Source organism: Mesoplodon bidens, assembly GCF_964165515.1.
Source record: "Mesoplodon bidens genome assembly, chromosome: 10".
In the NCBI taxonomy this organism is placed as follows: Eukaryota; Metazoa; Chordata; class Mammalia; order Artiodactyla; family Ziphiidae; genus Mesoplodon; species Mesoplodon bidens.
In genome coordinates this window covers 68,066,145-68,084,560 of record NC_138172.1, presented here as the reverse complement: position 1 = coordinate 68,084,560, position 18,416 = coordinate 68,066,145, and the positions used below count along the sequence as shown (strand labels likewise).

The following is an 18,416-nucleotide window of genomic DNA, read 5'->3' as shown; positions in this document are numbered from 1 at the left end:
CTTCCCTGACCTGGGCACGAACCTGTGTCCCCTGCGTCGGCAGGTGGACTCTCAACCACTGCGCCACCAGGGAAGCCCAAGACTTCACCAATTTTATTCCCATCAACAGCATAAAAGAGTGCCTACCCACTCCTTCCAAATCCTTGTCAATATATGAAATTGCTTTTTGATTTCTCCCAAGGCACTGGGCAAAAAATTGATCTTTGTTTTAATTTTTTCTCTGTTACTATTGATTTGACATCTTTTCATGCATTTATAGAACATTTGAATGTTTTCTTGAACTGGCATGTTATTAGTTTGAGTAATGCTAGGCTGCTGTATTAGTTTCCTATGGCTGCTATAAATTTAGTAGCTTAAAGCAACACAAAGTTATTATCTTACAGTTCTGTGAATTAGAAGTCTAAAATGGGTCAGCAGCGTGTTGTTTCTTCTGTAGGCTCTAGGGAAGAATCCATTTCCTTGTCTTTTCCAACTTCTAGAGGTTGAGTTGCCTGCATTCCTTGTCTCATGGCCCCTTCCTTGTATTGTCATCATATCTCACTCTGACCTTCCTGCTTCCCTCTTAGAAGGACCCCTTTCCCAAACAACTTCAGTTTTTCTCGTTGTTTTGAAATGCAATTTTATTTAATACTAAATTCTCATATTTATTTGAGTCTGTGGCTAGATTTCATTCTGATCCAGTACCAGGACTACAGAGTTTTAATTACTATAGTGTTATATTTTGCTATCTGGGGGCCAAATTCCCAATTATTTCTCTTGTTTGAAAATTTTTTGGCTGTTTTTGCTAATTTCCTTTTCCAAGATTTTACTGGTCAGGTTCTACAGAATACCATGTCGCTTTCAGTTGAGATTGTTTTGAATTTATGGATTACTTTCTGGAAAATTGACACTTAAAGGTTTGATTCTTCCCATCTAGGAGTATTCTATAGCTTGCTTTTGTTGGTTTGTTAAAGCATCATATACCCTTCAGATGTGTGTGTTTCTAGATTTTAGAGCTGTTGCTGTTGCAAATTTATTGCTTTTTATCTATTACATTTTTTATTGGTTATTGCCATTATGTAGAAATACTTTTGTTTCTGTAATTTGTATGGTAGTTTGTTTCTTCTTTGCCTAAAACCCTTTATTGGTTGTACTAATTTTTCGGTTATTTTTCTCCAATTTTCTAGGTAAATAGCCACTTTGTAATGGTGACAGTTCTGGTTCTTTTTCTTGCCTTAAATTATTATCTGTTACTGCAAGTACAACTTTGAAAAGTAGCCATTGAACTGTGTAATTGTGATGAACATCTGTCTTTTGTGGGAATGCTCGTATGTTTCTATGATTTTCTAATAGATAACTGAGTTGAGTAAGTTTCTCTCCACTTCGTTCCTAGACTATGAAGTGTTTCAGTCTTAAATGCATCTTGAATTTTGTCAGATGTCTTCATAATTTTTCTAAGAGTTTTCTTCTGTACATATATTAAATAGTGAATAACAGTAAGTTTCCTGTTGGAATTATCCTTTTATGTCTGCTTGTGAATATTACAATATTCAGTAGTTGTATATGAAGTTCACTGGTGAAACTGACCAGTAGGTTTCTGTTTGGTGTGTGTGTGTGTGTGCACACGCGCACACACGTGCATGCATGTGTGTTATTCTCTTCTGCTTTGGATGTCAGGGTTATGCTAGTGCTCTCAAATTAACTGGAAAGCTTTTCCAACTCTTAGAGATACAGTGGTACACTTTATTAACTGGTATTCTTCGTTGAAAATGTAGTAGCACTTGACCTTACTGTCTGACCAACTGACCTTGTTGCCTTTTAGGGGTGACTCTTCAATTTTTTAATCTCCATGATTGTTATATCCCTGTGGGGTTTTTTTAAAATTAGTTTTGCCAGAGGCTTATCTATCTTATTAATCTTTTTCAAATAATTAATTTTCAATTTAGAGTTAAAATTTTACTCCTTTTATTTCTAGCTCTTTATTCAGTTAACAACAGCTTTTCTTGTTTTCTAATTGGTATACTCATGGTTATAAATTTTTCTCTTGAGTAAAGCTGAGTATGTCATAAATTTTAACATGGAATGCACTTATACCTAAATACTTTGAAATTTTTAATTTCATTTCCTCTTTAAATCAAGATCTGCCAAGATATTTTCATTTTATTCTCTAGTATGCCAATTTTTTTCAATGTTTGGAAAGAATGGATATAAAGTTACATATATGAATATATCAATTTAGATCAAACTTGTTTGTTATTTAAATTCTCTCTGTATACTTTTCATTTATTTGAATTGTTTATTCTCCATAAACAAACAGAAGAATCTAAGTTAACTATAGAAAATTTTTGTGCAGGTATAGATTTTTTCATGAATTAGGCATGCAGTTGAATCTCTCCCCTTTCCCCATTGCCATCATTTGTATGTTGTGATAAAGCCATGATTAACCTGAGAGAAGCAAAATAAAGTCACTTTTGAGGGTAACTTAATGGATAAGGTCAATAAGATTCCCAAGTGTATGATAATGTTTTAGCAAAATCTCAATAAGCCAACCATATGTTAGATTCATACTTGAACTTGAAAGCAATCAGAGCCAATATTTTTTAAACAAAATATTTGACATATACAAAAAAAGAAAAAAGAATAAAAGAAGAAATAATAACATGGTAGCTCCTACCCAGCTTAAGAAAATCTCATTACTGTACAGGTGATGCCCACGTATACTCCTCCTTGATCATATCTCTATATTATAGTTCGCTTGTGGAGTTAATAGCTATCCTGAATTTGTCCTGTATTTCTTTTGTGTTGTTTCTTTTTTCATTCTTTTTTCTCAGCTTTTTAAAAACAGATATAATTGACATATTGTGTAAGTTTAAAGTGTACAACCTATTGATTTGATGGATTTATATCGCATTGATGGATTTATATCACATTATGATTGCCATTGTAGTATTAGCTAATACCTCTGTTACATCTCATAATTATTATTTCTTCCAGTGGTGGGAACAGTTAAGATCTAGTCTCTTAGAAAGTTTCATGTTTGTAATACAGTTTTATTGTCTGTAATCACTGTACTGTGTGTTAGATCTCTAGGAATTATTTACCTACTCGTTGCAGTTGTGTAATTCTTTATATTTTAACTATATATTGGCTGTTTTGTATGTTTTAAAAATTTGATTGAAGGTGGTGCATTGTATTTATTCTGCAGCTTGCTATTTGCATTCCATCTTATGTTTGTGCAGTTTATTCAAGCTGATGCATGTAGCTTATTCATTTTCACTGTTGGGTATAATATTTTATTATATCAAAATACTATAACTGGGCTTCCCTGGCGGCGTAGTGGTTGAGAGTCCGCCTGCCGATATAGTGGACACGGGTTCGTGTCCCGGTCCGGGAAAATCCCACATGCCGCGGAGCCTGCGCCTCCAGAGCCCGTGCTCCGTAACGGGAGAGGCCCCAACAGTGAGAGACACGAGTACCGCAAAAAAAAAAAAAAAATACTATAACTTACCCATTCTCCTCTTGATGGACATTTAGTTGTTTCCTGCTTTTCGTTATTACAAACAGTGCTGCTGTGAACACAATTGTATATGCTCCTTCTAGGGTGTTCATAGCAGCAAGATTCATAATAGCTAAACAGTAGAAACAACCCAAATGTCCATCAACTGATTAATGGTTAAATTAAAATGTGTTCTATCCATATAATGGAATATTGTTCAGCCATAAAAAGTAGTGAAGTACTGATACATCCTACAACATGGATAAACCTTGAAAACATGTTAAGTGAAAGAAGTCAGTCACAAAAGACTGCATAATATGTGACTCTGTGTATATGAAATATGCAGAATAAGCAAATTCGTAGAGACAGAAAGTAGACTAGTGTTTCCCAGAGTCTGGGGGAAGAGTGTAATGGTGAGTGATTGTGAGTTTGGGGCTTTTGGGGTTGCCAGGGGGGGGAATGAAAATGTTCTAAATTTAGTTTGTGGTGATATTGCACAACTCTGAATATACTAAAACCACTGAACTGTACACTTTAGATTGGTGAGCTTATGGCATGTGAATTATATCTCATTAAAGAAGTGAAAGGTAATTTCTAGGACAGTATTTTTCAAACCCAACCCACTAGTAGGTTATAAACCAATTTTAGTGAGTTAGAATAGAGTTTGCAGGGTATTTTTGTTTTGAGCTATAAGAATTTCTTCATTTATTCTTTAGAAAACAGGGGAGTGGGGAGCTCACGTGGCTAGTTTGAGTATATAAATTCATGAAATGTTTAAGTGAAAACTCATAGATAGCATATTTATGATAGTTATGAATATATAATATTTGGCTGCAAAAAACTCAGTAAATTTTTGTTTGGTACTTTGGTTTTACTATTTATTTGGGTGATTAGTGATGATTATACCAGAAATGGAATCTTGAAAGGATCCTTGGAAATAAGAGAAAACACTCTGATTTGGCTTTTATCATCTCTTTGTTCACACTCCAGAGTTTCTGTGTCAAATCTGTCAAGCTTTTCTGCTACTTTCTGCCTTCCTCCCAGATTTTTGCCTTGGCTCTATTCTGTACCACAGCCAAGTATATTCCTATTTCTAACATTCTGGTGTTTTGATCAGGTTATAAATTGACTCCTTTGGAAGCATACTGCTATTAAAATTTGATCTGTTGTCCATTTCAGTTTATATTAGAGATTTTGTAGATGTACTGGGTTAAATTTTATATGCTTTGAGAGCTTTAAAGTACTGATACAGTTTTTGTCTTCTGAATATGAATAGCAAATACTTGAGGCATGAAAATAGATATGAAGAGTTTAAAATCACAGATTGAAAGTATTTTAGAACTCTCCTTTTTTGTTCTAGGAAGAATTGTTTTCACTTTCAAATGTTAATAAGCTGAAATTTCTTTCTGTAGTATTCAGATTTTTTATACTTTTTTCTTATAACAACCATCAATCAAAGTTATAGTGATTTTGAGCTCTTTAATCATGTCATATCCTCGTTATCTAATAGTAACTATCTCTGTTTTCTCAAATTTTCTTTTTGTTTTTTGTCTTTTTCTGACAGAGGCTTTTTTTAAAATTTATTTTATTGAAGTATAGTTGATTTACAGTGTTGTGTTAATTTCTGTTGTACAGCAAAGTAATTCAGTTATACATATAAATATGTTCTTTTTCATGTTCCTTTCCATTATGGTTTATCACCGGATATTGAGTATAGTCCCCAGTGCTATACAGTAGGACCTTATTGTTTATCCATTCTATATATATAATAGTTTGCATCTGCTAATCCTAAACTCCCAGCCCATCCCTCTCCCACCCCCTCCTGCTTGACAACCACAAGTCTATTCTTTATGTCTAAAACTGGGACCTTTAGTCAGTAAAACTGGTGTGTGTGTGTGTGTGTTTTGGCACGAGGCTGGGAAAAAATTAGACTGAGGATGTCATTAAAAGGCAATATTTAACGTGAGGGGCTTGTGGTTGCCAGGCCATTTTTGCCTTCCTCTGACAGAGGCTTTTTTCAGTTGTCTGATATTCGTTGATTGACATCATGTATAAAAGCATAGCATTAGTAAAACATGGGCAGTTTGAGAAAGCCAAGACAATGCAGGGATCAGAAGGAAACTTAAAAACTATAAATCATATTGGGAAGAGAAAAGAAGGCATAGGAGTCTGTCGAAAAGGAATGTTCAAGAGAGAAAAAAAAAAGTATGGGAAACTAAAATATGGTAGAAATTTAAAGGATAATGCAAGTTAGGAAGATAAATCTCGAAAGTAGAATGAAAAACTTAAAGATGCATAATAAATAAGAGAAAATATAAGAAGATTAATGAAGTAGGCCAGTAGATCCAGAATCTGGCGGGGTGGGGGGAGTTCCAGAGAGAGTAGACAATATGAAGAAGATTGAATTTTCAGTGAATTACAGGAAATTTTCTCAACTGAATGAATCTCTGTTTTGCAAGTACATAGAAAGTACTTAGCAAGATGGATTTTTTTTAAAGCCACTCTGGAAATTTCAGAACATGAGGATTAAAGAGAAGGTCCTTCAAAACAAAAAACAAACCAAAAAACACCTTCCAGGGAGAAAAACAAGCCCTATTTCAAAGCTCAGAAGGCATTGATGGACTTGTCAACAGCACCACTGAAAGCTAGAATGCAACAGAGCAATTTATTTTATACCCAGACTGGCAGTCAAGGATGAGGATAAAATAAAATAAAGATAGGAGAGATCTTAATAAATTTACCTCCCATGCACTCATTCTCCAGAAGTTACTGATAAATGTGCACTATGAAAATGGAGTAAATCAAGATAGAGGAAGACTGGGATTGAGGACACAGGACATCCAACACACACAGAGATGACAGAACATTTAAGACATGTATATACTTAAAATTAATAAATATAAATGAAGTGTATTTTTTAATGAAATTTGAAAGTTAAAAATAGGATTTTTTTCCCCCTTAGTTGATCAGTTTCTCTTATTGATTTAGAATGAGACAGGATTTTCTTCTGTACCAGCCATGGTCAGGATAGAGACTTGTATTTTACATTGAGACCTGGAACTTATAATTCCTTTTTGAATCCTTGAACTGGGAATGATACTTAATAATGTTCGGTTTTATAACTAAAAACAACTTCACAAATACATATTCTTCCAAAAATGTTGCGAACCTTTAAAAAATAAATTTTTAACTTTACTACTCCCATGATACTTGTGGAATTGTAATATTCCAGCATTTTCATGTCTGTTTTTCGCTACTTATATTTCGCTACTTTTCAAAAATTTCTCAATTGTAGTTATTAAAATGAAATTTTAATTGTAAAAGGCAACAAGTTTGAAATCAGAGAATTTGTTTTAGAAACATGTCTTTTTTTTTTTTTTTGATTAAAGTTATTTATTTATTTATTTTTAAATTTTTTGCTTTATAACAAATTTAATCAGTTATACATATACATATGTTTCCATATCCCCTCCCTTTTGCGTCTCCCTCCCACCCTCCCTATCCCACCCCTCCAGGCGGTCACAAAGCACCGAGCTGATCTCCCTGTGCTATGCGGCTGCTTCCCACTATCTATCTACCTTACGTTTGGTAGTGTATATATGTCCATGCCGCTCTTTCACTTTGTCACAGCTTACCCTTCCCCCTCCCCATATCCTCAAGTCCATTCTCTAGTAGGTCTGTGTCTTTATTCCTGTCTTACCCCTATGTTCTTCATGACATTTTTTTTCTTAAATTCCATATATATGTGTTAGCATACAGTATTTGTCTTTCTCTTTCTGACTTACTTCACTCTGTATGACAGACTCTAGGTCTATCCACCTCATTACAAATAGCTCAATTTCATTTCTTTTTATGGCTGAGTAATATTCCATTGTATATATGTGCCACATCTTCTTTATCCATTCATCCGATGATGGACACTTAGGTTGTTTCCATCTCTGGGCTATTGTAAATATGGCTGCTATGAACATTTTGGTACATGTCTCTTTTTGAATTATGGTTTTCTCAGGGTATATGCCCAGTAGTGGGATTGCTGGGTCATATGGTAGTTCTATTTGTAGTTTTTTAAGGAACCTCCATACCGTTCTCCATAGCGGCTGTACCAATTCACATTCCCACCAGCAGTGCAAGAGTGTTCCCTTTTTTCCACACCCTCTCCAGCATTTATTGTTTCTAGATTTTTTGATGATGGCCATTCTGACTGGTGTGAGATGATATCTCATTGTAGTTTTGATTTGCATTTCTCTAATGAGTAAAGATGTTGAGCATCCTTTCATGTGTTTGTTGGCAGTCTATATCTTCTGTGGAGAAATGTCTATTTAGGTCTTCTGCCCATTTTTGGATTGGGTTGTTTGTTTTTTTGTTATTGAGCTGCATGAGCTGCTTATAAATTTTGGAGATTAATCCTTTGTCAGTTGCTTCATTTGCAAATATTTTCTCCCATTCTGAGGGTTGTCTTTTGGTCTTGTTTATGGTTTCCTTTGCTGTGCAAAAGCTTTTAAGTCTCATTAGGTCCCATGTGTTTATTTTTGTCTTTATTTCCATTTCTCTAGGAGGTGGGTCAAAAAGGATCTTGCTGTGATTTATGTCATAGAGTGTTCTGCCTATGTTTTCCTCTAAGAGTTTGATAGTGTCTGGCCTTACATTTAGGCCTTTCATCCATTTTGAGCTTATTTTTGTGTATGGTGTTAGGGAGTGATCTAATCTCATACTTTTACATGTCCCTATCCAGTTTTCCCAGCACCACTTATTGAAGAGACTGTCCTTTCTCCACTGTACATTCCTGCCTCCTTTATCAAAGATAAGGTGACCATATGTCCGTGGGTTTAACTCTGGGCTTTCTATCCTGTTCCATTGATCTATCTTTCTGTTTTTGTGCCAGTACCATACTGTCTTGATTACTGTAGCTTTGTAGTATAGTCTGAAGTCAGGGAGCCTGATTCCTCCAGCTCCGTTTTTCGTTCTCAAGATTGCTTTGGCTATTCGGGGTCTTTTGTGTTTCCATACAAATTGTGAAATTTTTTGTTCTAGTTCTGTGAAAAATGCCAGTGGTAGTTTGATAGGGATTGCATTGAATCTGTAGATTGCTTTGGGTAGTAGAGTCATTTTCACAATGTTGATTCTTCCAATCCAAGAGCATGGTACATCTCTCCATCTATTTGTATCATCTTTAATTTCTTTCATCAGTGTCTTATAATTTTCTGCATACAGGTCTTTTGTCTCCTTAGGTAGGTTTATTCCTAGATATTTTATTCTTTTTGTTGCAATGGTAAATGGGAGTGTTTCCTTGATTTCACTTTCAGATTTTTCATCATTAGTATATAGGAATGCCAGAGATTTCTGTGCATTCATTTTGTATCCTGCAACTTTACCAAATTCATTGATTAGCTCTAGTAGTTTTCTGGTAGCATCTTTAGGATTCTCTATGTATAGTATCATGTCATCTGCAAACAGTGACAGCTTTACTTCTTCTTTTCCAATTTGGATTCCTTTTATTTCCTTTTCTTCTCTGATTGCTGTGGCTAAAACTTCCAAAACTAGGTTGAATAAGAGTGGTGAGAGTGGGCAACCTTGTCTTGTTCCTGATCTTAGTGGAAATGGTTTCAGTTTTTCACCATTGAGGACGATGCTGGCTGTGGGTTTGTCATATATGGCCTTTATTATGTTGAGGAAAGTTCCCTCTATGCCTACTTTCTGCAGGGTTTTTATCATAAATGGGTGTTGAATTTTGTCGAAAGCTTTCTCTTCATCTATTGAGATGATCATATGGTTTTTCTCCTTCAGTTTGTTAATATGGTGTATCACGTTGATTGATTTGCGTATATTGAAGAATCCTTGCATTCCTGGAATAAACCCCACTTGATCATGGTGTATGATCCTTTTAATGTGCTGTTGGATTCTGTTTGCTAGTATTTTGTTGAGGATTTTTGCATCTATGTTCATCAGTGATATTGGCCTGTAGTTAGAAACATGTCTTAATCATAAATTTGGAAATGTTCATTCAGGCTCATTATTTCCACTTAGGAAAGTAAGCCAGGTAGTTCCATACTGAATAAATTTCCCAAAGACATGTTTTCACTGAGAATGAACACGTTGAATTATGCAGTTTTATAACTACTTTTGTGTCCTCTGGGGGACAAAAAAGTACCAAGAATTGAGGCAGGTTGGAATGGCCACCAGAAATCTAATAAATCTAGTAATGCTTGCCAAGGTATTTCTTATGTCTCAACAGCCCATGTAACTGATTCTGTTATTATAATTTTCTGTTAAATTGAATCTTTTGAAAAAACAATCTGATGAAACAGGTTTGAAAACACAAATAAAATACTGGAAAATGGGAATTAAAATTCCTTTTCCTACAACTACTGAAAAGAGTGCTGTGGACACTGTTTCTTTTGCTTAAAGCTTTACGAATCAGGCAGCTAATAAGTGTCAGAGCCTGAATGCAATTCCAAGTCTTTCTGCCTCCTGAACTACTACTCAGTCCTCAAAAATTTTGATACAGCTAATTGACGGCATGTAGAGAAAGGAATCAATTTGAAAGTGTTTAATACATTATTAAATGAGATAACATTTTTACCTGTTAAATAAGCTAAGTTTTCTGAACTTAGTAATACTTAAATACTGGAAGCCCATATGTAGCTGGAGATGTAATTCACTACAACCCTATCAGAAAAGTCATACTATGTAATAATCCTAAAAACTGTTCACAGCCACAGACTGGAAGGAAATAGTCCAAAGTGTTAATATGTTCAGAGTAGAGATCTAACAAAATAATTATTTTCCAAATTTCCTACATTTAACTTTTTTTTTTTTTGGCTGCAGTGGGTCTTCACTGCTGTGCGTAGGCTTCTCCTTGCGGTGGCTTCTTTTGTTGCAGAGCATGGGCTCTAGGTGCGTGGGCTTCAGTAGTTGTGGCACACAGCCTCAGTAGTTGTGGTACGTGGGCACTAGAGTGCACGGGCTTCAGTAGTTGTGATGCGTGGGCTCAGTAGTTGTGGCACGTGGGCTCTAGGGTGCAAGCTTCAGTAGTTGTGGCGAACAGGCTTAGTTGCTTCGCGGCATGTGGGATCTTCCCAGACCAGGGATCGAACCCGTGTCCCCTGCATTGGCAGGCGGATTCTTAACCACTGCACCACCAGGGAAGTCCTAACATGTTATTTTTATAAATAGGGTAAATGTTTCTATCTTTATCTGGTAGTTTAACTTTAGGGAAATAATTCTAAATACAGAATAAAGATTATCTAAAAATACTCAACAGCTTTATTTTTTAGTAGTGAAAAATTAGAAACAAATGTCCAGCTGAGCAGAATGTACCAGAGTAAATAGTGATACTTCTAAGGGAAATATGTAAGACTTAAGAGATTGCATAGGTATAAGGGGGAAAGTTTATAGTATAATAGGCAAAGCCAGATACAGATTTGTTTATAAAGCATGTGATTACCGATATATATTTTTATAAAAATACAGCAGATTACTGGAAGAAGGTCTGGTAGTTTTATCAGCAATTTTGTTTGGATGTTGAGATTCAAGTAATTTTTTCCCTTTGTACTTTTATATATTTTCCAGATTTTATTTAATCATGTACTGACTTTTTAAAAACTAATATTTTCCTAACATGAGGTAAAGTGATAGGTAATGTTTTCCTAGGCTGCCACTACATACATTCTGTTTGTAGTATCTGTTAATTGGTCCTGTTTTCTTCTGTCCATATGGAATGAACATGTTTGTATTATTTCTTAGATCTGAAACTCAGCACCGAGGCTCTGCTCCCCACTCTGAGAGTGACCTCCCAGAGCAGGAAGAGGAGATTCTGGGATCTGATGATGATGAGCAGGAAGATCCCAATGATTATTGTAAAGGTAAGATTTTCTGTGAGGAGATACTAAGTAAGATGTGATCCATGTATATGCAGTTTTTCATTTGAATATTTGGTCTGTCAGCATAAACAGTATTGATGCTTTCTGCTTATTGCATCCTTTTCTCTAAGTATAGGAATTAGTATTTCCTTTTACTTTGACTTAATTAAAGCTTAGTTTAAATTAAATTTGTTTCTGCTCCTTAAAAATGATAGTGCAGGGCTTCCCTGGTGGCGCAGTGGTTGAGAGTCCGCCTGCCGATGCAGGGGACACGGGTTCGTGCCCCGGCCCGGGAAGATCCCACATGCCGCGGAGCAGCGGGGCCCGTGAGCCATGGCCGCTGAGCCTGAGCGTTCGGAGGTTGTGCTCCGCAATGGGAGAGGCTACAACAGTGAGAGGCCCGCGTACCGCAAAAAAAAAAAAAAAAAAAAAAAAATGATAGTGCATATTTACCTTAGAAAATTTCAGAAATATGTTAAACAAAAAGAAAACAAAAGCTGTCTGTAATGCTGTCACCCAGAAGTAACCAGTGGTAAGATTTGGTATGTAGACTTTTGAAAAACACCTTTCACTATTCTTTTCTCAAAGTGATGAGTGCTAAGATACATTAAACTGGAATTATAGATACTTAAACTGTGTCATACAGTTGCCTGTTATCTTTTCTGTTTCTATTATGAAACTTTCCAGGATTCTTGGGTAGGATCTTCTTTGGTTTTCTTTTTGTTTGTTTGTTTGTTTGTTTTTAGTTTCTGCTTTATAACAAAGTGAATCAGTCGTATATATACATCTGTTCCCACATCCCTTCCCTCTTGCGTCTCCCTCCCTCCCTCCCACCCTCCCTATTTGGGTAGGATCTTATAACAGAATATCTCTTAATCATTGGGGAGAACCTGGTTCTTCTTCTCAGTAGGCAGAGATGCATGTTTAAATCCCTTGATTCCTGCCACTGTTGGCAGCCTTTTCAGGCCTTCCTGGTTTTTATGTTTTAGAAAAGCAATTTCTTTTTTTAAAGTTAAAAAAATGGAATTCATTAATCTCTCTCCTAAAAAACATCCTGAGACTACAACTAGTCTCAAAATAGATTTATATGTTTAGATAAATCTTGGATTACTGAGGGGCAAGAATGTTGTGAAACATAACCTTATTTTTGTTTGAGGATGACTTATTTTTTTAAGTAATTATTGGTTGTTCCACAAAGCATCACTTGCTCACTCTAAATCATTATTACTCTTATTCTTTAAGATATTTTTTGTAACATGAGCTCAATAGTACTGTGTTGCTAACTTAACATTTTCTTTTGTTGAGTTGGTTGTGTTAGAAGAAACCATTTTTATTTGCTAAAAGGTGTATAGATGTTGAAAAACGTGTTGTGAGATACCTTTTCCTACTACTTAAGTGACTATTTCCCTCCCGTTGTTTCTTCCAGGAGGTTATCATCTTGTGAAAATCGGAGATCTATTCAATGGGAGATATCATGTGATCCGAAAGTTGGGCTGGGGACACTTTTCAACAGTGTGGTTATCATGGGATATTCAGTAAGTTTTAGTGATCCTGCAAGAGAATTAGGTGATTCCTAAATGTTCGTGTCTGATTTTCCACTTCTAGTCTAAGCTCTAGACTGATGTCTTGATAAGAATCTTATTACTGAGAATCTTTATGTTCTTGGGCAAATGACTTTCCTCGGATGAAGAGTCAGCTTAGAGGAGACACAAGATTGATTAAATTAGTATCAGTAAGGCGCTTGAAACTCCCAAATTCAAAACATTACAAATACCCAAAGAAAGTGTAGTATGTAAGTTCATAGTTTTTCTCATTGGAGTAGAGCTAAATTTTTGGATGATGCCCTAGACCAACCTTTGTGAAATTACCTATTTTTTTGTATTTTGTTTTGATAACAGATTTGTTCAGCCATTCGTTCAGTGTAAAACTTCTCTACATAAAAATCACAGGCAATTAACATTGGATGTTTACCTAAAAGTGTACCATCTATCTTTGGTGAGACAGCAGTTGCTATCTGTGTGCTTAATTTTTTTTTTTTTTTTTTTGCGGTACGCGGGCCTCTCATTGTTGTGGCCTCTCCCACTGCGAAGCACAGGCTCCGGACACGCAGGCCCAGCGGCCATGGCTCACGGGCCCAGCCGCTCCGCGGCATGTGGGATCTTCCCGGACCGGGGCACGAACCCATGTCCCCTGCATCGGCAGGCGGACTCTCAATCACTGCGCCACCAGGGAAGCCCTGTGTGCTTAATTTTTTATCAGTTTTTCACCCAAGTATTTCTTCTGGCTTCTTAGAGGAAAGTATTATAGCTTTTAACCTTTTAGATTTTGCTATACAGATATACAGAATACTTCTGATTTGGTGGAGCTTTCCCCCTTATTTATCCGCACTTCATGGTTTTACTTGGATTCACGGAACATTCAGAAAGTAGATTTTAACTTAGAGGAAATGTTTGGTGACTGACATTACCCAGGAACAGATTTTCTTCTTCTCATAAGTTATATTTGGCCAGTTAGTGCTATTAAGAGGTACAGGTGATCCCATAGTAGTAGTTCGTGTTTGAGTACAGGGAAATATGAAATCAATGTTTGTACTTCTGTCGCTGTCTCCCAGTTATAGTTAAATCTTAGCTTCCTAACATAAAGGTAGAGCATTTAGTCTTAATTGCCTGTTTGTTTCTTAGGGGGAAGAAGTTTGTGGCAATGAAAGTAGTTAAAAGTGCTGAACATTATACGGAAACAGCGCTTGATGAAATCCGGTTGCTGAAATCAGTAAGTATTAGATTGTATTTGTGAGCTGCAAAGCATTATAAATAAATAAAGTTTTATTCAGTTAAGATATGCCAAGTGTATACTCTTTGGCATGGCTCATTTTTACTGTAAAGTTCTAGTATCCTTAAAGAGGTAGAGGAAGACAGTATTTACACATCCTGTGTATGTGGTAGGGAACTGGTGGAATATGCTGTGATGGGAATTCTCCCTACATATACAATGGAAAATAACCTTGCAAATAAACAGAAATGTTTATTGAGTATGTTTTATGTGCCAGATAGCACAAAGAATGTTTTTCTTTCCTGCTATAGTTAAAAAAAGTTGTGTGAATAAATATATAATATCTATTTTGTTTTAAAATCTTATACAAATATATAAAAATAAGCACTATATTTTTACTAATTCCCTTTATTACCTGGAAACTTAGGTAAATATTATCAAAAACTTATTTTCAGTTTTGTTACAAATTAGTAAATGTCAGTGTAGTAGAAGGAGCTTAAACTCAGAGTTAGAAAACATGAGTTTTAGGGCCAGCTCTATCCAAATATATCCTTCAACTCATCTTTTTATTTCTTCTGAGCCTTAGGTTTTTCATTTGTAAAGTGAGGAAGCTAGACCAGGAGAGCTCCAAGGAAGTACTTTTCGAAGTGCCAGTCTGTGATAAGATAAGGAGGTCATGCCCCAAAGTAAATCAGTGTACTGCTTCCTTCCCTCAGAAAGTTTTTCTATGAAAAAAAATGAAGGCTGAATAAACAGTATGGTTAGTGCTATGGTTGACTGCATCCTGCAAAAGCTCCTGAATTCCTCCTGGTCTGGTAACTAGCAGTTAATTTGGGAGTAGCAAGATGGTATAATTAAACAATAGTCTTTGTTGATTGTGTTTTCTTTTGTGAACTGCTTATATTAAGTTCTTTGTTTGAGCTATTAAAATTTTATGTTTGTCTCATAGATTTGTATGAGCTCTTTCTTGGAGTAATCCTTTGTTCTATTTGCTGCAGGTATCCCCTCCCCCACCACCATTTGGTTTATTTCTATGGTTTCCCTTTTGCTAAGCATTGTTTCTTCCCTATTGTAGGTTCGCAATTCAGATCCTAATGATCCAAATAGAGAAATGGTTGTTCAACTACTAGATGACTTTAAAATATCAGGAGTTAATGGAACACGTATCCTTTTTAAAACCTATTTGAAAACAAATCATGAAATAACTTTATCCCAAAGAAAGGAACAAGATTTGTACAGGTAGCACTGGTCTCTTCTCTCAAAACAAACTATAATCAAATTACTTTATTTTATTGTAAACTTTTGAACACAGATATGAATCGGGTCTCTCTTCGTATGTTGTGATTTTTTAGGCTATTGGTTTTACACTTTTTTCCTTTTTTCAGGCAAATTAAAACCAAACCCAAAAGAAACTTTTTAAGAAAAGAACCTTGTACTAGTAAGTAGCTTCTATGATTTTTATCAATTAGCGCAGAAATTTTAATGGAGTTAATGAGAAATACTGGGTAAAGGACTTCCCTGGTGGTCCAGTGGTTAAGAATCTGCCTGCCAATGTAGGGGACATGGGTTCGATCCCTGGTCCAGGAAGATCCGCAGAGCAACTAAGCCCATGCGCCACAACTACTGAGCCCATGCTCTAGAGCCTGCAAGCTGCAACTGCTGAAGCCCGTGCACTCTAGGGCCCGTGCTCCACAACAAGAGAAGCCACCGCAGTGAGAAGCCCCTGCACCTCAACGAAGAGTAGCCCCACCTCACCGCAACTAGAGAAAGCCCACACGCAGCAATGAAGACCCAGTGCAGCCAAAAATAAATTAATTAATTAAAATTTCAAAAAAAGAAAGAAATACTGGGTAAACAAGAATTTTATCTCAGTATTTAAGAGGCTGTACATGTATGCTTAAAATCTAAACAGGTGTAATTGTTCTCATTCTGTCATAATGGAAAAACTGACTTGTTTTATGTTTTGATCCGGAATTTTAGAATTTTAAAGTTGGAAGGAATGTTAGCTATTTTTTCCCCCACAGGTTAATATCAGAGTGACATGCATGGAAGTAATTGAAAGGTTGTTGCAACAGCTATGCTTGTAAAGGCCTATCACATTTTTCAGAATGAAAGATGAAGAAGAATCTCACTTGGATTGGAGAGTCTGAAACCTGTTTATAAACTATTTTAAAATGTATAAGAAAAGACACTGCATATATCATTCTACTTTCCCTGCATGTTTAGCTTCTCTTAGCGCACATTTTTAATTGCCAGTGATGATCTTTTTTTAAGGAGATGGGCTACATAGGTCCCATCTCTAATCATGTGGACTATGGTTAGAGATTTGAACAGAGAAGCAAGGAGAGAGGATGAAAAAGGAGAGAGAACAGGTGATAACATAAAGATTTTATCTATCATTCTGAAGTTAGTTTTCAGTTACTTCCTTGGAGAAATGTAAATCAAATCCCCCCCTTCCCCAAATCTCTAAGGAAAGTGGTACAAGAAGCATTCCATATGAATCATCATTTTACGTCTGTTGTGGTCATTTCATAGATGACTTACTCTGTGTGTGTGTGGTATGCATGTTTTCAAAGAATTGAGAGGAAGGCTAACCATGAAATAAAACCATACAGGATGTCATGATGGCCGTTAGGTTCTGTTTCCCTATTTCTTGATCTTGTAATGTTTCTCACTGTGCCACATTTTCCTATTAATTTGGGAATATTATAGTAAAACTGTAGAAGTATTCTAAATAGTCTCCTCAGTAATGCTGAGTACCTTTATTTGACCCTAAGCAAGAAGGCTTTGTTTTTAACTATTGAAATATCTTATTAGATTTGAATTTCAAGCTCTAAGATATTTTCCAGACATTACCAGATGGTTTCTCTGTAGTTTCTATCCACTGAGTTCCTATTTTATTCATTTCTCCCTTTATCCTTAGCCATTTCTCTTTGCCCTTCCTCCTACTTGTCTCCCAGCTTTCTTGGCTACTGCATTATTTGCTGCTTCTAGAGATTAGAAAGGATAAAACGCAGAGCACTGAGTTAAGGTTTAATGGATTATGTCATTCTCCTGCCCCTCGTCTCTTTTCACAACACAGGTATACCTGCATGGAGCTATATATCTGTATTTTTCATTGTATCTGAGCATACTGCTTTTTCTCTGGAGCACTGTCCTTTCTCATATTGAAGTATCACAGGACTCTGAACTAGGAAGTTAATACAGACTTCAGTATAAATGGGTTCATTCTACTTCCATGAGTGGTGAGGGGAGAAGAGTGATTAAGGGACAGCTGATCTTTATATAATACTGACATTAGGGGGCTTCCCTGGTGGCACAGTGGTTGAGAGTCCGCCTGCCGATGCAGGGGACACGGGTTCGTGCCCTGGTCCGGGAAAATCCCACATGCCACGGAGCGGCTGGGCCCGTGAGCCATGGCCGCTGGGCCTGTGCGTCCGGAGCCTGTGCTCCGCAATGGGAGAGGCCACAACAATGAGAGGCCTGCGTACAGCAAAAAAAAAAAAAAAAAAAAATACTGACATTAGTAAGTGTCTTTTTTTTTTTTTCTTTTACACCATCTCCCACAAAATTTTTTTTCACAGATTCTTTTGATATTTTACCCAGTTCTTCTTGTTTTTTAAGCTACTGAATGTTTGGTCATTTTTATATCACTGCTTACAAATTAAAATAACATTGTCAAATTGTAATCTCTCAACAAATGAAAGTTAATATTAAAGCTAGGAACATGAAAATAACTTAAAAATTCTGTTTTCTGGTTTGTTTAATCAATCTGCATTCTAAAATACCTTATTTTGATATATTTCATATATACAGAAGTAGAATAGTTTGATGAATCCTCATAGATCATTCCCATTTCAGAAGTTATCAACTCACAATCAGTCTTGTTTTGTCTGTATCTCCTGATAATTTTGTGACCAATCTTAAAGATATTTTTTCATCCGTAATTATTTTAGAATGTATCTCCAAAAGACAGAGACTTAAAATAAAACCCCAACACAGTTATTATTCCTAAAAAATTGGGGATGAGTTTCTTAAGTCCTTTTTTCTAGTCAGTGTTTAAGTCTCTCCAAATGTCTCATACTTTTTTTTTCTTTTAGTTTTTTTATTCTTAATTTCAGTCAGGAGCCACAAGGTTTTTGACAGTTCCTTTATGATTTGGCACATCAAAATGTTCCAGGCTCATTTTGTGCGTTTCCTGTCCCAAACCTGGGGTCAGCCATTTCTTTAAAAAGCCTTAATACCTGTGAGTGGGAAATGGGGAACAGAATCTAGGCACTAGGTATATACTTTGCTACTGGGTTGATTATTGC

General features: G+C 35.9%; 1 protein-coding gene across 3 annotated transcripts in view; it reads left to right on the top strand.

Moving 5' to 3' along the window:
• The window catches only part of SRPK1 (SRSF protein kinase 1), a 90,090-nt gene that overhangs the window by 39,805 nt on the left and 31,869 nt on the right, over nucleotides 1-18,416 (top strand). For all 3 annotated transcript variants that reach the window (XM_081245322.1, XM_081245324.1, XM_081245323.1), the window contains 4 exons: nucleotides 11,219-11,337; nucleotides 12,761-12,869; nucleotides 14,016-14,103; nucleotides 15,179-15,266. In XM_081245322.1, coding sequence (XP_081101448.1) covers nucleotides 11,219-11,337; nucleotides 12,761-12,869; nucleotides 14,016-14,103; nucleotides 15,179-15,266 — 404 coding nt within the window. The remainder of the gene's footprint in view (nucleotides 1-11,218; nucleotides 11,338-12,760; nucleotides 12,870-14,015; nucleotides 14,104-15,178; nucleotides 15,267-18,416) is intronic.